The sequence below is a fragment of the Maylandia zebra genome, linkage group LG4, assembly GCF_041146795.1.
Source record: "Maylandia zebra isolate NMK-2024a linkage group LG4, Mzebra_GT3a, whole genome shotgun sequence".
In the NCBI taxonomy this organism is placed as follows: domain Eukaryota; kingdom Metazoa; phylum Chordata; class Actinopteri; order Cichliformes; family Cichlidae; genus Maylandia; species Maylandia zebra.
The window spans coordinates 12517021-12540642 of NC_135170.1; the positions used below are offsets into that span (position 1 = coordinate 12517021).

Here is a 23622-nt window from a genome sequence, read left to right on the forward strand (position 1 = left end):
GTGGGTCAGATGTCAGGAGGCAGAGTTCAGGAGTCTGACAGCTGTGGGGAAGAAGCTGTTCCGGTACCTGGTGGTCTTAGTCCAGAGGCTCCTGTGGCGCCTCCCAGAGGGCAGGAGGGTGAAGAGTCCATGTGATGGGTGACTGGGGTCTTTGATGATTTTCCCAGCCCTTTTCAGACACCGCTTCCTGTAGATGTGTTTTATGGCAGGAAGTGGTGCTCCGGCGAAGCGCTGGGCAGTTTTCACGACCCTCTGCAACGCCTTCCGGTCCGAGGCAGAGCAGTTCCCGTACCAGACTGTTATACAGTTGGTCAGGATGCTCTCGATGGTGCAACGATAGAAGTTCACCAGGATGTCTGAGGACAGGTGGTTCTTCCTCAGAGTCCTCAAGAAGAAGAGGCGCTGGTGAGCCTTCTTGACCAGCTTGGAGCAGTTGGTCGTCCAGGTGAGATCCTCGGAGATGTGGACTCCCAGGAACTTGAAGCTGCTCACACGCTCCACAGCCGTCCCCTTAATGTGGATGGGTGGATGTGGGTCAGCATTCCTCCTGTAGTCCACGATGAGCTCCTTGGTCTTCTCGGTGTTAAGCAGCAGGTTGTTTCTGTCGCACCACTCAGCCAGACGATCCACCTACTCCCTGTAGGCGGCCTCATCGTTGTCACTGATGAGGCCAATCACCATGGTGTCATCTGCAAACTTAATGATGGTGTTGGAACCATCAGCAGGTCTGCAGTCGTGGGTGAAGAGGTAGTAGAGGAAAGGGCTCATCACACAGCCTTGTGGTACACCGGTGTTCATCGTGATTGTAGATGAACAGTGGTTATCTGTCAAACTGTTTGTTTTTTTGGTTTTTTTTGTAGATTCAACTAAAGAAATGTGAACAAATTGTGTTTTTTGTTGTTGTTTAAAATGTAAAAATATAAAATTGGTTCTCTTCTAACTTGTCTGCTCTTGAGTTAAGTGCCTTTTTAATATTTGAATGATTCAAAGATCAGAGTTCAGTCGGTTAACAATCAACAACAACGCTCCTGTAAACATGGTCACATACAAAACTGAAACGAAAGAAAAAGCAGCCAAAGAAGACCTTTGAAAGACCCACAGAAAGCCCGGATACCTGGTGCTCAAGAGCACTTAAAAAATGAGAAGGTCCGACTGCTTGTGCAAAATCAAACGAAATCAAGGGTGGCTCAAAATTTTTGCACAGCACTGTATTTATCTACCAATTAATCGAGTTAATATTTTTGTAATGTAAACAGCACGGCACTGCTGTCTTCCTCGCAGGCCGCACTAAACAAACGCCGCCAGGTCTCCGAGGGTCACGATGACGACCTGAGCGCGCTGGTTGGCCGCGCGCTTGTGACGCATGGGCGCTTGTCGTGTCACGTGACTGCAGCCTGTAACGGGGAGGAGGTCTGCAGCTGTCTGGATGTACTCAGGCTGCAGAGAATCGAAACTTATCCGAGGAGAGGGAAGTGTCGGGCGGTTACAAACGAAACCTCCTCGGGGTTTGCTCCTGTCAAAGTCTCTCCGTCTTCGTCCGGAAACAGCATGGCACACGTTTAAACTTTGCTTCGGCTCAATGAACTTCCTGGCTTCCTCTTCTTCTACTGGTAGGTGTGTCCGATGCTGGCCCAGGCTGGTCTCACAAACGGCCTCGCGTGCTGGATGTTTGCGCCAGTGATAAACGGTGAATGAGGCTGAATGTGGGAGTGTTTATAGAGGCTTGCAGTTCTTTTCGACTACTTTCAAAGGAAGCGGGTGTATCGAAGAGTAGCTCTGATACACCCACTGTCACAGCCACTGTCACTTAAGTTGGTATTTCCTCCTAATCCCTCTCCGTTTGTCTGTGTGTCTCCCACTCCAGTGGACAAGCATGGACCCTGGCCGAGAGAAACGCAAGGAGGAGATAAACAAAGCTCTGGCTTTTATACAGTAAGATCATTTTAATTTTTATCTGAGCGCACCCAGACAGAAAGTGAAACTGTCCCTGGGTTACTCACGCCTCACAGCCTAGCTGTGTCATTACGATTTTAACAAGTTCCTCTGCTCTAGGTCTTCCCTGGCCTATCCTGACCCCGACGGCTATCAGGTAGTGCTAATGCTGTTATGTGCTTTTGCTTTTTATGCCCTGTGCATAAAAAGGGCAGCTGGCCCTGTGCATGCTTTGGTGTGAAGCACTCTGTCCTTTTTGCTACCTTCCTTCTTTCTATTCCTGGCTCTATGTAAAATCAAGCGCCGGATAGCTTTCTTTTGACTCTTTATAATCTTCCCCCATTACTCAGTTCAGTCCATGTTTGCTCGCTATTAACGTTTATTGACCGTTGACTGTTGAAGAAACAAACCACATCCCCACTCTACACCTCCAGAACAATGCATAAACCCCACAGGGAAACCTGTAGACTCAGGGGTTCCAGCTTGAATACCATTAAACAGTGCACCTTTGTCTCTGTTACATCTCATGCAAGTGTCAGAAATCTAAAGGCAAAGTTGTGGAGTTCTGCAGCTGTCTTGTAGGTTGTGTTGATCCATCTGCTGTGTAACATCCTGTTTATAGTTGTGGGTTTCAGTTGAACCCAGTCCTCTTCATATAATAATTCTGCACTCAGAAAACAGAGTAATTTTCTATAAAACATGCAGCAGTATGTGATGAACCATTGGTAGTTAATCTTGGTTATGTGTAGGGCTGCTCGATTATGGCAAAAATGATAATCACGATTATTTTCACTGAAATTGAGATCACGATTATTTGATGATATTTATTTAACCCTTTAAGACCTACTATAGAACCAAGTCCGCCAGAGCTTATATTATTTTTTTACATGTTGTAGTGCCATTTGTGGGAGCATTTCAAGTTGCTATACATCAATACAACTGTTATAGCCCATATTTTAATAATATGTATGCATTAAGTCCATAGTAATTACATAAATTGCAAAAAAGTGCAATAAACTACAAAAAAAATTGAAAATCGCTTTTGTTTTGTTTACATATATTTCTACTTGGAGAAATTTAAGAGGTTTATCCCTCAAAACTTTAAATACAATAAAGTTGCAAAAAATAGTTTACAACAACAGGAAATTTATTTTGAGTGTCTTCATAGTTTTATTTTGGAGATACAGCAATTTTTATATACTGCAGGAAAAACAAAAAACAATCCTATGATGCAAATTTGCAAAGAAAACAGCATGTGCATCATTTCACTGTGGGAAGTGTTACGAACAGCTGATAGGAACGGCAAAGCGTGTTTCTGGAATATTATGTTTTTGTTCCTGCAAGCGCTTTTTATGCAATTTTTGCAAAGCTATATGTGGAACGAAACCGTGACCGAGGACAAGCTGATGGCATCAGATGTAAGTACAACTCCTCCGGTTTCATATGCAAAACAAATTATTGCGCTAGCTTACACGGTTCAGGTTCTACAGGGATTTAACAATAGTTACGCAAAACGGAGCGTGCTGCTCTGACCGGCTTTAAAGGGTTAACAATGACTTTAAAAAAATTATATAAAAAAGTGTGCAACACCACTGAAGTTTTTTTTTTTTTAAACTCTTTTCAACCAACGGCAGTCACTCTCCAAATAACTTCTGCTTAGCTTTCCGAGCTTCCCTCGGGTCCTCTTAATCAGCGGTCTCCAACCTTTTTTGAGCCACGGACCGGTTTATGCCCGACAATATTTTCACGGACCGGCCTTTAAGGTGTCGCGGATAAATGAGGGAGGGGCTAATAATCGGCTCAGTCATTTTTAATGATCGTTGAAAGCCCAGATCGTAATCGTGATTAAAATTCGATTAATTGAGCAGCCCTAGTTATGTGCAGTCCTAAGTGCACAGCATGATTGTAGAACCACCTTTAGCAGCGATGACTTGGAGCTCTGGGTTTCTGTATGACTTTATCAGTTATGGAGGAATTTTGGCCCACTTTTCTTTACAACTTTGCTTCAGTCTGGTGATTCTGATCCTTCTGAACCATAGTTGTTCAACCTTTTTCTAATTGTACTGTCATGAACTTTAACATTTAAGGTGCGAACCGAGGCCTGTAGAGTCTGCGCTGCAACTCTTGGGGCTTTTGTATTTTCTCTGAGCATTGCACAATCTGACCTTGGGTTGAAGTTGTCGGGACTTCCACTCCTGAGAAGATTACTATTTATCTTAAAGCTTTCCTGCTTGTGAATGATCTTTCTCACTGCAAAGTGATGGACTTCAAAATGTTTGGAAAAGCATTTTGAAGTCCAATGATCCAGACCAGCAACCTGACAAAACTTCTGCTTTTATAGATTTGCTCACACTTGCTGAAAACCAGTTAATCAGCTACATTTGATTAGCAGCACCCAGATTGATTCCCGATGGGCCATTTTTGCACAGTGACTCCATAACTCTATGAAAAGTGAAATGTATTTTGGAGAAATGTCTCTACATATGAGAAAGAGTGATAATAAGTTATATATGATTTAACATAAACCAAATGAATTGTAAACACATTCAACATTTTCTAATGCAGTTTAAACTCCTGCTTAGAATGGTATTAAAATACTATACTAACCCCCTTAATGTAAATACGTGCATGTCAATATTAAGGTGGACCTTAAAAACATAATGTAACTTACAAGACGTTAGCGCAGGTCCGCATAGGTTAAAAAAAAAGCTTGTTATTCCTTTCTTTTCTTTTGCTCCTCACAGGACTTCCTGACCCAGTTAGTGTGCAACCTGCTCGATGAGGGCAACGCCTTCTTCAGGGATGGCCAGTGCGAGCAGGCTGTCAAAGAATTCAGCGAAGGCTTGAATGTGTCATGCTACGCTGAAACAGAGGAGATCAAGATCCCCGAAGCTTTGCTCGAGAGCCTGTATGTCAACCGGGCGGCTGCCTACCACAGTTTGGTGAGATAACGTTTGATCTTGTGTCTGTGCAGCGTTCTGGGTATAGGAATGAAGTGGGGCAGGTTAACGTCTCATGCTGTGAGATCTCACGATGAAGTTCTAGTATAGCAGCATGTGTAATACATATAAGGCTTATCTACCTCACTATGTAAGGGAGTGAGGGTTTTTTTTCTTTTTCTTTTCCATAGCTGAGACATTTTGAAACAAACGCTTGTGAGGAATTCTCCTCCACACCTAAATGTGCATGAGCCACATAAAAGTGGATCAACCTGAAATGATTGTTGATTGAACCTGAGCTTTTAATATCTATTGAGTGGTTAGTTGATAACATCTATATTTTCTACTTTAACAAAAACCAATTGTAAACATTCTTAAACATGAACTCCATGGCTCTTCCTCCACTGTGCTCCAGACTCACGTTCTCTGCTGGTGGCTGGATTGTCTTGAGTAGCTCCCCTATTCACAAGGTGTCACCACAGAAGATGGATTAGATTTCATGCTGGACGTCCTTCTCGACACAGCTTTTTTTGTTGGGTTTATGCCTCCTTCTGGTCTTTAACTGGAAGTCTTTCACACATTAGGTGAATGTGTTAACCAGGTTGGGATCATCAAACCGCATTTTGTTGATATTTTTTGAGGTATCAAAATTCATCATTAAGGGGACAACAGAGGTCTCCAAATGGTCCAAACACACAATAAAATTCATGCCCAGGCGGTTTCAGGCTGTCCTGCTTGAATATGCTACTGTAGCGGCCCAGAGGTCTATGACATGCACGTGTCCACGAATATCCAGCCAAGCCCAGCAGTGTTTACCATTAGCCAGCACAGATATTGCCAAATCTATGCATGTGTGATTACAAAGGCTAATAATAGATGATTTAGTTGATGTCTACTTTTGTGGAAATTATCCCTGTTTTTGGAAGAAAAAAATGCAAAAATCAAATGCTTGAGCAACACTGGAGCATGGAACATCTAATTTAATCTTTAACAAAGCCTACAGCGGTATTAAGAAGAAAAGGTAGAAATCCATTGTAGTGGCTATTCTTCCTGTAGCGCATAACTTGGATTTACCATTCTATATAACTGAGGCTATCCTGAACCTCCCACCCCTCACACTTGATTTATGAAACCACTTATAAAAACAGATCTGTTCTGATTTACTGCCTCTAATATGTAAACATCACTAAATCATTCAGATGTGTTTGTCTGCATTCAAGGCCGCAGAGCCTTTGACCTGCATACCAGTGAAGTGCTCCATAGCAGCTACACACAGTTTAAACCAAGAGACTGTGATTTCTTCACCTTGTAGAGTCTTACTTAAAGCTAGATGGGAAAAGGAAGTAAAGAATTGATGGTATATTACTTTGATTTCTTTTGTGTGTTTCTCTCATGTTTTCCACAGGGGGAGTATGAACAAGGTGTGCTGGACTGCAACAGTGCTCTGGAGGTGTGCAAAGACAGCCGCAGAGCACTGTACAAGAAGGCCCTTTGTTTGAAGGGGCTTGGAAAGTATAAGGAGGCCTACGATTGCAGCGCCAGCTATCTGCTCATTAACCCTCAGGTGAAGGATGGACAGAAATGGGAGAGTTTATGCTGATAGTCTTATATTGGAAGCAGTCAGATAAATCAAACTTTATTAAACTCATTCTTTTTGCTTCCTCCGCTTCTGTACCATTGATTCATTAATGTTGAATTCTCTGGCAGCTGCTCTATTCCCATGTTGTTGCAGTATATTAATGACTAACCTCGTATTGTGGATGGATTATCTCAGTTGTTCTCCTGACTGAAGATTGGTCCTTTTACAGCATCCTGCCATGCGATTGCATTTGTCTCTAACTATCAGGAACCTTAACGTTAACTTTTATAAGTGGAAAAGTGTTAGTGTTCGTCCTCCAGCTTCACTGTTTATGTTATGCTAACATAGCTGTGTCGCTAGCGATCACGTAGCACATCATTATATACCAGCTAGCCCAACTTCAGTAACCCTACAAACGTCACTGCTGTTTAGTTTCCTGTCTTCATTTATGTTGGAAGTGATAGCAGAGCTGTACGTTTGATTTTTTTCAGAAATCTCTCAGTCAGAACATGCTATATCATGCTTAGGTAACTAGCGAAACTAGCGAGCTAACTTCCGCTAGCTTCCTGCTAACTTCTAACTCCGTTAAATGTAATAACTTTTGTTTTCATGGATGCCTGGAAGTTAAACTTCATAGTTACACCTGGTAAAGCAGCAATGCTGATCGTTTTATTAAAGATGAAAGAATTTAGACAGTTTTTAAATCTCAGTGATGCTGCAGTGTTCGTTTGAACTGAGGATTACGGAGTTTAGGACCCAGATTACTCCCAGATTTAAGAGCATCTTAGTCCGACAATAACGATGGCCGCTTGCATGTTCTGCAAAAAAATGTGCTTTGTCGTGTATCTGACGGACAAACACCAAACCAGTTCCACATCACTGAAGTTGCACCATTTGTACAAACCAATTCTGGTTCATCTGTTTCACTCAACAATCGGCCATGTGCGTATGAAAACAAAAGCACTGCGCATGCGCGTTCTATTCATATTCTATCGCGATATTTCATTTTCCTATCGTTGCCTAACATTATACCGGTATTACCGTGAACGGTATAATATGGCCCAGCCCTAGTCTTATAAAAAGTTTTCAGTAAGAACTGTATATAAATCTGTTGGTTAAATCAGCAGCAGCACTGATTTGTAGAAGCAAGATACAGTACAGTGTAAACATCTTGAGCCACTCCTTATTACTGTTACGCCACTGAACACTGATCTATGAATCAGTCAAGCATAAGAAAGGCACTTAAGGTTCATCAAAGGATGAACCAGGGCTGTGTCTTTATATAACAAGAAACTTAGCAAATAATGTCTGTGAAGGTTCTCAGTCATCCAAGTCACACCAACTCTCTGCCATTTATAATCCAGTTTTGAGATCCCTTCCCAGACGCCTGGGATCTCCTGATCTCAGGAATTCGCATGATAAGGTGGGGCCAGGTTTCACAATGAACTCACCCGAAACTCTGGCTGATTGGGACCCACACCCAGTTTCACACCTTGGCTCAGGCGATTAGAGGATCATCAGGGGGTCCTTTTGTCCCTCTGTGGGGGGATACTCCCACTAGGTTTATATCTGGGACTCTCCACCATTTGACCTTAGAACTGAAGAAGCTTCTCGGATGAGAGGTGAAACGTCTTCAAGTAACTTAAAGAAGTCCAGACGCTTTTCTTTGCAAGCTCCTTTGACCTTAGCAAATAATGAATTTTAAATAGTATCTTCAGACACTTTGTAACTACAGCCTGTCACAAAAACACATCCCCAATTCTTAGTGAAAATAAAATAACAACAAGGTGATTCCCAAATTTTGCTAATTAACAACTAGCAAAGACACAGGACCTGAGAGATGTCCCCAAGTCTTAGCCCTGTGACATACTGGTGTCCAGGATGTAAGTGGAAGAAAATTTCTGCATCTTTAAATCCATGTTAATGTGTATGGAGGAGGTCAGGAGAGAGATTTCATCACATTCCTTTTTTCATTCATGTTTAGTAAAATTTAATCAGTTGTCTGCATTTCTATTCATTTAATTTTTATTTTAAAAAAAATGAAGGCATCCAATCGAAGGAATGCATTTTTTTCCATAACTGAAACGATGAATACTTTTTAACAAGATGAGATAAACTTATCTGTGTCTCAGTCTCGGTGTTGTTCATCGCATATATGTTAATTGTAGCTTGGAGCATATCAGTAAATCCATTCGTTTACCTGTTGGCAGGACCAACAGGTGAATGAGCTCGCACAGGAACTGGCAAACCATCTAGGACTGAAGATTCGAAAACCTTACGTCAGCGCAAAGGTGTGTAAATGTTTAAATCTGGTTCATTGTGGGTTGTAGGACTTTATCAGCCTTCAGCTTAGTCATAGTCAGACAGGACACAGTCATTTTATCAAAAATCTGACAGCGATTTATGTTCTTCTCTCCAGATGTCAGGCGGTAATGTAGAAAATGGTAATGGCGTTGCACCAGGTGGGAATTTTGACATTTGTGGCTCTGTTACTCTCTGTTCTTGATCATTTTGTACACAAACACAAGAATGGTCCAAGTAAATGCACTTCTGTTCCTTTTTAGTCAACTTCCCCAGCGTGCCTCAGTCCTCATTTCCTTCCACACCTACCAGCTGCAGCACACCTACTAACTCTGCAGTACCTGAAAGGTCGGGCACTATCGAGGACTCCGAGCTGATGGGAGATGACATAGACAGTCTGCTGGACTGTGTTTCTACTGAGCCGGAAACAGCTGAGGTAAACTCCAAGTGCTGTGTTTTTTTTCCTTTCAGAACAGCGGACTAACTTTTGTTGCTGATGATGGAAGATGATGTTTGAGTGATATAAGTGCTCAAATGTTTCATTTGAGTGAAAATCAGACACGGTTTACTTCTTGTTTTGAGCAGCTCACCCAACACAGGGAATTCTGTTTACCTTTTACCTCTTTCAAGGCAAAGTATGGTGAGTCCTTGATGAGGTCTGAGTGAAATGCAACAATACTTAGAAATTAAAGAAGAGTCTACTGAACACAGGCATATTTTTTTGTTTTGGAAGATTCAGTGTCAGTGGTTTTCTTACAGACACACAAAATATCAACAGATCTCCCTAACTTTTGTTATTTGTAGTTATTTATGTCAGTACTGTTTAAAAATAATCTTGTTTTATTGTCACAACAAAACATGGATTATTAGTTTATGCTCTGCTTGGATTGGCAGGTTGTTGAGGATGTGCCATTCCAAACTTATTGCCAATACATTTGGAAAGTTGCAGAGTGCCCTCTGGTGGACAACATTGGCAATTATAACATGTTCGAAAGGCGTTTCTCAGAATCTTGTTGGGGGGTTTGTAGGTGCTGATGCTGATATACCAGCAAAAAGCTCATTTTGTCCAATATATAATATATGTTTTTGTGAATATATCTGTTGGGCTGTAAGATATCTGCTAATGCTTGCAAGCCTCATCAATAAACTGCATGGGTGCAACTCCCAGTCACACATCTCCTAACTGGCTCTAAGTAACAGGTTACTAAAATAGTATAATTTCACTCAGCTAAACATCTTGGATAGTTTGTATCATGCAGTAGGATATATTTTTCAACAAATAATTCAATTTAAAATGCTCCAAAATGCATTAGAAGACACCAATCTGCTACAATCTCTGTGCCAGGATACCTGTCAATCAAAGCAACCCCCTTCTCTAACCTCCAGTATCTAGATGGGGAAGAAATTATATTTCAGGGGCAAGCAGGGCCACTTCATGCCTCCTTTTAAACACACCCCTGCTTGGAAGATTAGAAACAAGCTGTCAAAACAGTAGTAGTTGCTAACATAACTTGGGGACAGAAATGATGAAGTAAAACTAACAAGCTAATAGGCATCAAGGACTTTATAGAGTCAGGTGATTCCCCTTTGTGCATAGTGGTTTTATTGATCCATTACTTAGGCCAAAATATTGATTAATGCAGTATTGTATATGGGTTATTTACCAGCTGTGTCGGCCAGCATCCATTCCAACTTTCATGTTTAATTATCCAGTTGAGGCATGTTTTTTTTTTACATCCTGCCTCCTTTCTTGACAGGACGTATTCTCAGTGCCCAGCGGGACATCCACTTGCACACAAAGAGGCCCATCTGTCCTGCCCGCACCGACACCCCAACTACCCCCGGCCTTTTTCAGCTCAGCCGTTAACCAACTCAACTCCTTGGACTCCTTTTCTGGTTCTGGGCTCGGCACCTCAGCTGCTACACTGGATATCCTAGACGACCTCTCGACCTCTGAAAAAGGTGGTGTTGCAGATGCTTCAAACTTACTACTGACCCCTACGAGGCTGGACGGTCTGGACGGTCTTGATTCCCTCGATTCCCTCGATTCTCTCGATGACGCCTTGGATAAGATGCCGAGGGCTGCTGCTGCTGAAGAAGTTATCGAGGCCAAAACAGAGCTGGATGTAGGAGAAAAGTCTCTTGATGAGCTGCTAGATGAACTAGATCCCTTAGAGACACTCTCTAATCCAAGCAGCCAGGGCGATCATGTCTCTAAAATTAGGAATAGATCCATGGACCGGCTTGACTCCCTTGATTCCTTGGACTCATTTTCCTCGATAGAGGGTGTTAGAGTAGTTTCGTCAGCAGTCTTAGTCGGGGGGTCTGGCCTGGACTCGCTCTCCGATTTCAACTCAGCAGGTGACTATGATTTATATCTGGCTTATTATAAGGGATGCTTTTTTGCTCAAACATCCACCGATATACACCGATTTGTATGATTCACATGCCCATTTAAAGATATTCAGAAAGGCTGAAGAACAGTTATTATTTAGTAATAACTGAAGCAGTCTGACCATTCTCCCCAGGGATTAACGAAGCATTTTCTCCCAAAGAACTGTTGCTCGCCGGATGTTATCTCTTTCTCATACCACTCTCTGTAAACCTTACAGATGGTTGCATAGAAAAATCCCAGCAGATCGGCTGATTCTGAAACATTCAAACCTGCCACATTTAAATCCTAAAGCTGAGTTTGAACTTCAGCCATGTCTGTGAGCCTAAATGCATCAGGTTTCTGCCGTGTGATTATATGATAAATATTGACATTAGTGAGCAGCTGAACAGTTGTACCTAATGAAGTGGCCAGCTCCCCTTTAGCGTCTGAGGTTGGTGCTTCAGCCCTTTTACCTCATGCAGTTCATAATTTATGTTCTCTCCTTGCTCCTCAGGTATCTCAGGCTCTCATAGTATTGCGGCTCCAGTAATGCGATCTCCAAAAAATCATTACAAAGTAAGACTGATGATCAGGCCTGTGTTACGTTTTCTTTCCTTGTATCTTCCTTAGCATTAACTGATGTCTTATTCTTACCTTGGAAACAAAGGCGAAGGAAAACCAAAGGCCGGGTGCAGTGTATAACCCTCTGTCCTCCACCCATGAGTTCCTGCAGGCCTGCTCTGCTTGCTACCCTCGAGAAGGTATGGTAGGATTTGAGTGACATCAAAATGGTCCTGCTGCTTATCAGCTGGTGATGGTTTTACAGTGTGGGAAGTTTGATGCCCTGCTGTTCTCAGTGGAACTTTAAAAGAACTTGTTTTCCTCTTTAATGTTTGATCAATATGTATTGTGTATTTGTGCACTAATTCCTTCACAGGTGTAGGGATATATACTTACGTTCACAAGCCAGACCTGGTCCACAACTGTAAGAGAGACATTCTGCTATGCAGACTAAAAGCCGACCCCCCTTTAGACTGGACCAGAGTGCGACCGCTGCCCATACTGAAGGCCTTTGGTGGGCGATTTCTACTTTGCAAAGGTAAGGAGCTCAAGATCAAGGTCACGAGTCTCTTCTATTTTTCATAGTTATTTACTTATTATTGCAGATAAATATGTCTTTAATGGTAAAGTCTGAAAATGGTGACAATCATACATTTATAAGTTGTTGCCAGATAATCAACAATAAGGGACTAGTTTCCCACTTTTTCATTCATCAAGTTTAATTTCTTTTATGATTAAAAAATACAATTAATAAAATTTTATTATACCAATTCCCTTAATTGTCTGACCAGTCTATTGGAAGAGAGAAGAATATTTTAATACACATTTTATGTATTTATTTATCTTTATTTAACCAGGAAAATATGACTGTTGACTTTCAAAATTTCTGACCTGTCCTGTTCTGGCCAAGACTTGTATAAACTAGTAACACACATACAAATACACACAGAAAAACCCCACACAAGCCACATAACATACAGTTGATTTGAAAAATGTCTAAAAACATCAACAATTTATAAACTTCATTGTGAGTAAAGCCTGAAACATCAATAAAATTATTTTTCCTGTGCCAGAAACAAACAAGGGTGGTAATATTCAGGCAGAACATTTTCAGTAACTACATCCAAGTCATCTAAATTCCTTCAGTCAGACCAGTTCCTGAAGTTCAAGAGCAGCTGACTCATCACCATGTCTTTCCAAATATACGGGAATAGATTAGAGCTTACAGTCGTTTTAGTTTTCAAAGTCACCCCAGAGCACAGTTGGTTCTTCCAGAGATATTTTAAGGACTCAGTGTTTCTTGTTTCCATATTCCCTAACCAGGTGAGCATGTTTTGAAAACATTGAAAAATGTGATAAATTTGGGGAAAATTGTTCAGATTTTCTGTTAATTTGCTGCAGAGAGTTGAGAATGAGCCAGCTGTGGATTGCACACGAATACTGTGTGTGTGCCTGTTACTACACTTCAAATTTCTGTGCAGTGAAAGAAGGAAGGCAGTAAAACTCGCATACTTAGTGCGCTTATGTGAATGAAATGTGTGTTTTCTTATATTTCCAGAGTTGCTGAAGTCTGGAGAGCTGGGTGTGTGTAAGTATGGAGAGAAATGCACGTTTGCCTACAACCAGATGGAGATCGATGTTTGGACAGAGGAGAAGAAAGGGAGGCTGGACAGAACCCGACTGTTTGGCACAAAAGCTTTTAAACTGGACCCCGTGAGCAGCATCATATGCCTCCTACAGGAAAACAAAGGCACGTTCATGTTCCTCTGTCAGGTTAGTGCACGTGAGCTGTGTTTATTTGAAATCTCTGTTTTTCTCTTTGATAATGGAGCAGGGGTATAAAAGCTCTTTAACCTGATCGGATTAATGTTAAAGATTTACATGATGCACGCTGGAGTTTCTCCATTTGTTTTGTGTTTAAATGTTTAATCTGGAAACTTCAAAAGTACCACTTTCCATTTGTTCTTTTGAACTATGAGAGTTGAAAATGTGTGGCTACTAACCAATTTAAATGAACTATGGTACCCATTCTTCCAAGAGTGTTCAAATATTCAACCAGAATTATGCCAGAAGTTTGTTGATTGCTATCAAAAGTGTTGGCTGAGGTGCATCTTACTAAGGGACATTTAAACACAGATATCAGTGGTAATAATTGATATAACCACTTATAATTTGTATAATGTTAAACCTGTGTGAATTTGAAAAAAGGGGAGTTCAAAGACAATGCAGTTAAATCCAACGATAAGTGGATGTAAACTGCTGACTGTATGTTAGCCAATGCACACTATGTTTGTAATATTTGTGTCTGGATGTAGCACGCTTCCATCACGACAAATGTTCATTTCATTTCTAAGATGATCTTCTCCATCTTTCTCCCTTTGTTTCCGTCACCGGTCTCTCTTCCTTTCCTTTCAAAATCTTCGTCTTCCTGCCGTGTCTCTCCAGGCGTGCTATGACAGTAAACCGAGAATAATCAGTAAGCGCTTCCAAGACGATCAGACCATCTGCTCTAACTTGGATGTTCGCCACAACTTTGATGCTAATAAGTGAGTGTGCTTACAACATACGGGTCATTACAAGTCCTTGTTCTCTCACCCACTCTCACTTCTAATCCTGCACCAACTCTTTGCTCCGTATGCCTTCTCATCTGTCTCCATCACGCTTTCTTTTTCCCTCTGTGCCCATCAGGTGCTTGGCTTTCGTGGTGAGGACCCACAATGTGATTTACAAGAAGGTTCGCCCGTTGAGCATCCTGTGTCACATGGATCTGTGCAACCAAGCCATCCGGTACGGCTGTGTCAGAGAGGACAACTGCCACTACGCCCACTCTGTTATCGAGCTCAAAACCTGGAAGGTGCAGAGAGAAACAGGTGCCTGACAAATACTTTGCTTTACTGTTGTCATAGTACTGTTAATTACTGAGATCAAACTTAGAACAACAGATTGAGAGCTTGTGTGCTGAAATGATCTGAACCAAACCTGTGCTTTATAATAATGTCACACTATTATGTTTTAGTAGTAAGTGTTTAATTCATCATTTATATAGCATCACTCCTCCTTAGTATGCCATTTACAGCAGTGATGTAGTAGCAGTGTGAAAATTAAGTTGCACTGAAGAATTGTACTCAATGAAAATGATCTATACTATAAATAGAAATAATAAACAGTTAATTTCATTCATCGATGACAGAAAATCCATCGCGATCTGCCAGTATTTCCACTGTGGAAAACATTCACTGCCACAATATTCATTCAAAAAGTCCATCAAAGTGCACTGTTGTCCTGTAATCGTTCTCCTTCTTTATGCATTTTTATTTTCAGGTGTCAGCCCTGATGAGATTGTGAGAATATCCGCAAAGTATCATGACAAGCAGGAGCAAAACTCAAGCAAACAGAAAGGAAACAGAGTAAGAAGCATTGTGATGATCACTTTTATAGAAATAGTATTTTTCTTACTAACCCGTTCCAGTCTGGCTCTTCTTTAATGTTACTGTTATTACTGTAAATATGTGTTGGAGAGATGATGCTCTGTAAGGTGAATGTTTCATCTTGTCAACCATTCAGTAGATTTTGATATGAGGACGGTCATACTTATCATCAGTATGCTTGTAGTGGCCCGACAATGTGTGTGCGTTTGCGTTACTGCTGATACTAAATGCAGACTTCCATCCAGCAGCCTGTGACTTTATTTAACATTTCATCTGTGGACGAACGTCCCTTTTTTGTCATTTAAATTTAAACAGGTGCCTTTTGAAGGAGGTGGGAGCAAACCAGGAGGGGGAGGAGGTGCTGGGAAGAGTCTTAACATGCGGATGAAGTTTGCCTGCTGTCAGTGCTGGTTGGACGGCCTGATCAGTGAGCCAGACAAAGGCCTCAAGCACTGCGGTGCTAAAGCTAGACATGCGTGAGTAAAGTGAATACAGGTGCTCAGTTCCTGTACGAGTCTAGAGTTTTATTTTTAATATTTTATAATATTATGTCATATTAGGCGATCACTTCAGTGATTAAAACTTAATCATTGTCCAGTGCACCTCAACACAGCCAATTAAACTGTATTCAGACCTCCTGACCTTATGTGATTTTTCCCTCCAGGGTGTGTCTGGCAATGAATGAATGAATGAATGAATCACTGAAAGAGAAACACTTTTTGCACTGCAGCGACTTCTCTTGTATTTCAATTTTAACAGTAGAACCACCAGGGGGGGTCGCTTTGACCACGTCTTGCAACAACAGCATCAATAACAAGGAAGTCATTCAGCTCATTTTTCTCATATAAGAAATATTTAATTTTTTAAAAAACATTTAAGGTTAAGTTTTAGGATTTTTATTCATTTTGCAGTGATTTTTAATATTTCATTTTAGATCATAAAGGTAAAATATATAGAGTTTGCTAATAAGCAGCACACATTTTAATAAATACATTATTTTAAAGTACAACAGTGAAAGTTTATCACACAGTCCATGTTTTCTTTTCTTTTTGTCCCACACGCGGCAAAATTCACCATATGAAGAAAAAAAAACTATTAAAAAAGTCATAAATAAGAGATGTTGGACTTTTAATCTAACAGAGTTACATGAATTTTAAAATGCCGAGCAGTCAAAACACCCCGCTGGGCATTTTGTGTTGAAGAATTGTTTCACCAACCAATCGAATGATAATCCCTCAATGTCTGTCACTGCAATCAAACAGAAAGTGCTGTTTAACTGCAGATGCACTGCTCTTACAAAGGCACCTAAATGGACCCTTTACAGCTTTTCTCTTCCTCACCAGATAAATCCGCCAAAGCGCGGAGCATATTTACAACGTTTTTGTCGTCACCTTCAGGTGGACTAAAGACAGGCGAGTGCTGCTGGTCAAGTCCCAAGAGAGAAGTAAATGGGTTCAGGTGCGACCACTGCCACACGCCAAGGATCTCCCTGCACAGTATTATGTAAGTCTGCACTTTAAAGCAGAAGGCATTTAAACCAAGGACTTGCATCATAGACATCATCCCTGCACTGATACAAATGAGGACTTCCCTCATCTTTGTTACATTATTTGGTGGCATTTGTAGCGTTCCAGTAGAGAAGTTGGATACTTTGTCTCACAAATGGCACTGTGCGTTGTTGGTTGAACAGTAATGTGTTCCCCCATCACTGCTTAATTTCTTAAAATTTCACTTGTCAGCAGTGTTGGGGAGTAACGGAATACATGTACCGCCGTTACGTACTTAGAATACAAAATATGAGTAACTGTATTCCGTTACAGTTACCGTTTAAAAAGGTGGTATTCAGAATACAGTTACTTTGTTGAAATAAATGGATTACACTGCGGTACTTTCCTGTTTCATATTGTCGCGGGTCAGGACTGTTTGGGTTTTGTTTGACAGCTACGTTCTTTTGTTCCAGGCGGCAGCGCTACGGTTGCCATGGTTACAGGGTGACGCTCTCTCTCTCTGCGACTGTGTGTTTCCTGGGTGAGAGAGCGCCTTTTCGTTGTTGTTGTTGTTGTGCTAAGCTAACAGGCAGAATGCTACAAGCATAGCTCTAAAGAATGTAGCATCATGGGCAGTGTAGTCCGTGTTGCAGGGAGAATGGACTGCCATACACGTTATGGGTCTGTGAGCGCGAGGAGGGAGAAAAAGGGGAGTGGAAAGGTTGGAGTTGTCATCGAGGAAAAACGGGAGCTGGAAGCATGTAAATATAATAATAACCACTTCAGCCAAGAAGAGAGCCTGACGAGCCCAGTTGTAAGTAAGCTATTAAGACTCGACTGTACACCCTGTTCGTGTTTTCCTCCGAAAACAATAAGTTCCGTTGGAGCAGTCTTTCAACGCCTCTCTCTGTCTCTCGCAAGAAAAATTGACCCACACAACAAAGTAAAGCTATTTTTCGGCTACGAGCCGACAGGGACCCCGCCGTATTAGTCAGAGGTCCCTTTACTACAGCTCGGAGTCGCGGACCTTCAGTAATAGTAATAAATCACACAGCAATCGTACATTCACGTTGTTGTAAAAAGCATGATAATATATTAAGTAATCCAAAGTATTCAGAATAGATTAGATTAGATAGAACTTTAGTAATCCCTCGGGTGGGTTCCTCTGGGAAATTCGATTTCCAAAAAAGCACAGCACCGACAGAAGTTACAGAGTTACACAATATTTTATATATATATATAATAATATATATATATAATATATATATATATATATAATACACACACACACACACACACACATATATATATATATATATATATATATATATATATATATATATATATATATATATATATATATATATATATATATATATATATATATATAAATAAAAATACAGAGACAATATAAATAAAATATACGAAGGGGATAAATAGAATAAATAGGAATAAAAATAAAAATACAAGTGAATTGCACATTTCAAGTATTGAGTCTATTGCACTGTTGACTATTTACAAAAGTATTGCACAAAAGGTATTGCACAGTGAGGTGAAGAGGCACTACAGCTTAGTTGTTCCCCCCTCCTTTGTCCTCCTGTTTCCCCTCCCTCTCCCCTCCAGAGAGGAGTTAAACAGTTTGATGGCGTGTGGGACAAAGGAGTTTTTAAGTCTGTTAGTTCTTGTCTTTGGGAGAAGCAACCTGTCACTGAACAGACTCTTCTGATTGTTTATGGCCGTGTGCAGAGGATGCCTGGCATTGTCCATAATGTCCATCAGTTTCTTTAATGTCCTTTTCTCTGCCACTGTCACCAGAGTGTCCAGCTTCATGCCGACCACAGAGCTAGCCCTCCTGATCAGTTTCTCCAGCCTGGATGAGTCCTTCTTTGCTGTGCTGCTCCCCCAGCACACCACAGCATAGAAAAGTACTCCAGCAACCACCGACTGGTAAAACATCCTCAGGAGCTTCCTGCAGATGTTAAAAGACCTCAGCCTCCTGAGGAAGTACAGTCGGCTTTGGGCTTTTTTATACAGGTGCTCTGTGTTGCATGACCAGTCCAGTTTATTGTCCACCCACAGCCCGAGGTACTTGTACTTGTTGACCACCTCCACCTCCTCCCCCTCTATCTGAACCGGCAGTGGACCTGCTCTAGACCTCCCGAAGTCCACAACCAGTTCCTTAGTCTTTGAGGTGTTGAGTTGCAGGTGGTTTGTGTGACTCCATGCGACAAAGTTCCTCACCAGACTTCTGTACTCTTCTTCCTGATCATCCCAGATACACCCCATGATGGCTGTGTCGTCTGCAAACTTCTGAATGTGGCATAATTCAGAGTTGTGGCAGAAGTCAGAGGTGTACAGGGTGAAGAGAAGAGGGGACAGCACAGTTCCCTGTGGTGCTCCTGTGCTGCTGACCACTGTGTCAGACGTGATGTCCTTCAGCCTGACGTACTGTGGTCTGTCGGTGAGGTAGTCGGAGATCCAAGCCACCAGGCAGGGGTCCACCTCCATCCTGTTCAGTTTTTCCTGAAGCATACAGGGCCGGATGGTATTAAAGGCACTGGAAAAGTCAAGAAACAGGATCCTGACCGTGCCTTTTCCCCCATCCAGGTGTGAGTGGGCTCTGTGTAGGAGGTACAGGATGGCATCCTCCACTCCGACACCCGCCTTGTATGCAAACTGTAGTGGGTCCTGGGCATGTTGTACCTGTGGTCGGAGGAGGTTGAGGAAGAGCCGCTCTAGAGTCTTCATAAGATGTGACGTCAGTGCCACCGGTCGGAATACGTTACTGTCATTGAGTAACGTAACGGAATACGTTACAGAATACATTTTGGGGCATGTATTCTGTATTCTGTAATGGAATACATTTTAAAAGTAACCTTCCCAACACTGCTTGTCAGTCATTATAAATTCTGATACCGATATATCAGCGAATAGCTATTATTGTCCGGGCAGGCTCTAGTGTTGATATTTCAAATGATGGGGAAGGGCGTCGTCTGCGATCGGTGTTTAACAGCATGATGCTTTCTCCTGACAGATGTGTGCACAGATTTTGGAGAAGAGGAAATGTAGCTACTCTGGGGTCTGCACCTTTGCTCACAGCCCAGAGGAGAAGGACATGTGGATGTATATGAAAAATAATGACGGTAAGTTACTAAAAGCAGCCAACGCTATTTGGTTTGATTGGAAAAATAAAGGAAGCACTTCTTATCTGCATGAGGAGGGAAGTGCAGTTTGTACGAGAAGAGGTCCACTCACTGAATGTCCTCTCAGTGATCTGATGTTTGTGTGCCTGTAGTGAAAGACATGCAGCAGATGTATGACATGTGGCTGGAATTAAGCGGTTATAATCGTCAAGCAGATGGATCCACGGTCAACCAGCCCAGCCCTGAGGAAAAATACATCACTATGCCCACTGATTATGCTGAGCCAATGGTGGGTTTCACTTTTCTCTCTTTGTTTCAACAAAGCAAAAGTCTGAAAATCTTAAAACTCCCATATTGTTCTTTCAGTTAGTAAGAAAAGATGAGAGTATTTCTTCCCGTCTTTATTTTAGAGTGGCTTTCACTGCCGCCTGTGTGGCAAACACAGTAACAGCGAGCGGCAGTGGCAGCAGCACATTTCCACCGAGAAGCACAAGGACAGAGTGTTCAGCTGCGAGGGAGAAGATGAAGCTCTGACGTGGAGCTACCGCTTCCCGGGTACACGCTTTGAACTGTGCTCCAAGTAAGAAATTTTCCTGGATCAGTTTGTACATGCAGACAATGAATAAAAGTGAGCTATTATGCTTTTTTTTTTTTTTTTTTTTTTTTTTTAATTTAATAAATGCAGAAATTAAGTCAGCATATGTACAAGTAATCAACTTGAGCCACTTCAGGCTTCAGTGTCTGTTTTAGTCCATTTTCTTTCCTACTCTTTGCTCTGATGAGGTCATAGAGAGGGGAAATCCCGAGTATGGTCATCTCAGGGACACATATGTGACTGTGACCACAGAGGCCCCACCCACTGTTTATGATGGACAGCCAATCAGAGAAAAAGCTGGCTTAAGTTGAGGATGAAAGGAGCTAAAACTGCTTGTTTCAGACAGAAGAAACTGACGGGCTTCACCAAGTCCACTGTGAACTGCAAATCATGCAAAACTACCTCAGTACAGTTTAAGAGTGAACATAAGTGAGAATAATAGATCCACTGTGTGAGGTGTAAATCACATGACCAGTTTGCAAAACCTGAGCTGTTGTAACAAACTGTGCAGCACAGGATATGAGGCGTTTGGGGACAGTACAGAGCTGTAGGTCACTTGTGTGCAGGAAGTATCCAGGTCCTAACATACAGAAGGACTCTCACACTTTATCATCCAGCAAAGATTAAGTTATAAAGTCTGCTGAGTGAGTGGACTAAATCGTATGGTAGTGTTTAGTTAAAGTAAAGCTCACAGCATAGTGTTTTATTTAATAACTGACAGGTTGGATGGCAGCTGTCCTGATGGTGCATGCTGTGACTACGCCCATAGCCCGGAGGAGCTCCAGGAGTGGATAGAGAGACGAGAGTTCTTACGACAAAAGCTGGCCAAAGCTAGGGAAGATATGCTCGTCATGCCTGATGAGGTCGACTTTGGAAAATACAACTTCCTGCTTCAGGACTAACAAGAATTTGACTTTGTGAGCCAATTTTGTAACTGCCAAACAGCATTTCAGTTTGTCAAGAGTTTTCAAATTAAAACCAACAGCAGCAGTTCACTCGAAGGCACATATATATTTAACAAACCTGAATTTAAAAAAGCGCATATTTTAATTTTCTTGTGACTTCACGGCGCTACATTCACAGCTCGTGTCTCTCCAGCCAAAACATTAACTGCACTGTGCTGTGAGCGTAAGGCTATGTGGTGCCACACTAAGAAAGAAAGAAAAAATGATCATCAGTGAAGATTTATAAAGGTTTCATATGCCATACCTGCAGCCTTCCTCGTGCCTTTGTTGTTTTACCTTCTGTTTGTGTTTTGCTCAATCAGGGAATGTTACTGAAGTGTGCCTTCATTGTGCAGTTCATTAAGAAAGGAGGTTTTCAAAACTTTCATTGTGCAATAAAATGTCCCCTATATGGCAAGCTGGCTTGTACTTCTGATTTGTACTCGTGCAAAGACAGCAGAGGTCCAATTTTGTGTTCTGTTTAATACATTTGAACTAATTGAGTGGTAAGGGAGTACTTGACCCCAATGACTATCTCAACCACGAAAGAATATCATTCCTTTGCCTTGAGATTCTTGGGTTGTTTTTGTAGTGTGCTTTGGATCATTGTGCATTTGCACTGTGGAGAGCTCTCTGATCACTTTTGTAGCATTTGTCTGAATCTGGGCAGAGAGTGTAACTCTGTACACGTCACCATTCATCCTGCAGCTTCTATAAGCAGTCATAGTATCAGTGAACGCTAGTAAACCAGTTATAGTGCTATCTGTATAAACTATACTGCCAAAAGCATTCAGTCACCCATCCAAATCATTGAATTCAGGTGCTTAAATCAATTGTATGGCCACAGGTTTATAAATTTCGCCACCTATTCATGCAGACTGCATTTATGAAAGAATGGGTCATCCTCAGGGGCTCAGTGAGTTCCAGGGTGGTCCTGTCATAGGATGCTATCTGTGCAACAAGTCCAGTCGTGAAATGTCCTTGCTGCTAAATATTCCACAGTCAGCTGTTAGTGGTGTTATAACAAAGTGGAAACGACTGGAAATGACAGCAACTCTACTATGAAGTGGTAGGACATGTAAAATCACAGAGTGTGTTCCGTGGATGCTGAGGCTTATAGAGCACAGACGTTGCCAATTTTCTGAAGAATCAACCGCTATAGTCCTCCAAACTTCATTTGACCTTTAGATTATGTCAAGAACAGTGCAGCCAGACCTTGATACAATGGGTTTTCATGACCAGGCAGCTGCGTCCAAGCTTTACATCACCAAACACAACAAACCGTCAGATTCAGTAGTATAAAGCACACACTGGACTCTAGAGCATAGACGATTCATGCTTATCCATATGGCAATCTGATGAATGATTCTGGATTTGGTGGATGTCAGGAGAACGGTACTTGTCATTGTGCCAAGTCTAAAGTTTGGTAGAGGGGAGATTATAGAGCGAGTTTGGTGTGGAAGAAGTTGACTCTTCTGACCTCAACACAATCAAACACCTTTGGGATGAATTATAGCAGAGACTGAGAGGCAGACCTCATGGATGTACTTCTGGAAAAATGGTCAAAATTTCCCATAAACACTACTAAACCTGTGGAAAGTCTTCCCAGAAGAGCTGAAGCTGTTATAGCTGCAAAGGTGCAAAGGTATATGCACATGCCATAACATCCCGATCATGTTTGAAGGTAATGTGGTATTCTGTATCATTCTTGTACAAGTTCATCTTGTTTTCATCTGTTCATAGAATTTTCCAGAACTGTGAAGGCTCTTTTAGATGTTTTCTGCCAAAGTCTAATCTGTAACAAGTAGTTTTCACCTCATGATAAACTTTCTGTGTTTTTCATTCCTGAAAGCCTCTTTTGATTGTAAATTTGAACAATATGTCTGCCTCCTCATAAGTGTGCTGACTTGGTTAGATGTTGTGAAGTTGTTTTTGTTAACCATCGAAATAATTCTGCCCTCATGAACTTTAGCTACTTTAACATCTTCTGTGGTCTTTCAGACATTTTTACTTAGCTGGTCAGTGTATTTGTTCTTTTTAACAGTGCAACAGATTATTGATTTGGGGCTACTACTGATGTTTCTGCTGTGTATGTGATAGCTTTATTTTGATTTTTCAGCCAAATGAAAACCTCTTTCAGTTGAACTGCCCTTTATTTCGGTCTCGTATTTAGTTACCTATAAATGGAAATTCATCTCTTTATCTATACGCTTCATTTGTTGTGAAGTAAAAAGTAAAAGTCCTCAGCCGCCATGAAACTGATTGACAGCCTCAATATACAGGGAGTGCAGAATTATTAGGCAAGTTGTATTTTTGAGGAATAATTTTATTATTGAACA

General features: G+C 41.5%; 1 protein-coding gene across 3 annotated transcripts; it reads left to right on the top strand.

The window, feature by feature from the left end:
- Positions 1-1350: 1350 nt before the first annotated feature.
- Positions 1351-21701, top strand: LOC101481160 (zinc finger CCCH domain-containing protein 7B). 3 transcript variants are annotated; one of them, XM_004575501.5, is made up of 22 exons: positions 1362-1610; positions 1865-1932; positions 2053-2089; positions 4677-4874; positions 6277-6435; positions 8661-8741; positions 8870-8912; positions 9015-9187; positions 10509-11112; positions 11640-11701; positions 11793-11886; positions 12063-12224; positions 13245-13459; positions 14132-14232; positions 14375-14556; positions 15008-15093; positions 15430-15590; positions 16512-16617; positions 19636-19744; positions 19897-20033; positions 20155-20324; positions 21061-21701. In XM_004575501.5, exons 2-22 carry the CDS (start codon positions 1874-1876, stop codon positions 21239-21241), a joined length of 3120 nt encoding a protein of 1039 aa, XP_004575558.1. In that variant the 5' UTR covers positions 1362-1610; positions 1865-1873; the 3' UTR covers positions 21242-21701. The 3 variants fall into 3 exon arrangements, with proteins under 3 accessions (XP_076739113.1, XP_076739112.1, XP_004575558.1); XM_076882997.1 differs by lacking the exon at positions 2053-2089 and having other exon boundaries at positions 1361-1610; XM_076882998.1 differs by lacking the exons at positions 2053-2089; positions 16512-16617; positions 19636-19744; ... (1 more) ...; positions 20155-20324; positions 21061-21701 and adding an exon at positions 15874-16497 and having other exon boundaries at positions 1351-1610.
- The last annotated feature ends 1921 nt before the right edge of the window (positions 21702-23622 follow it).

What these genes read in the sequence shown, in the direction of transcription:
- LOC101481160 (XM_076882997.1), top strand. Translation starts at nt 1,427, where the DNA reads ATGTACTCAGGCTGCAGAGAATCGAAACTTATCCGAGGAGAGGGAAGT. An exon ending in AACCTTACGTCAGCGCAAAG is followed by an intron (nt 8,742 to 8,869) that starts GTGTGTAAATGT and finishes TCTTCTCTCCAG; the next exon opens with ATGTCAGGCGGTAATGTAGA. An exon ending in TGGTAATGGCGTTGCACCAG is followed by an intron (nt 8,913 to 9,014) that starts GTGGGAATTTTG and finishes GTTCCTTTTTAG; the next exon opens with TCAACTTCCCCAGCGTGCCT.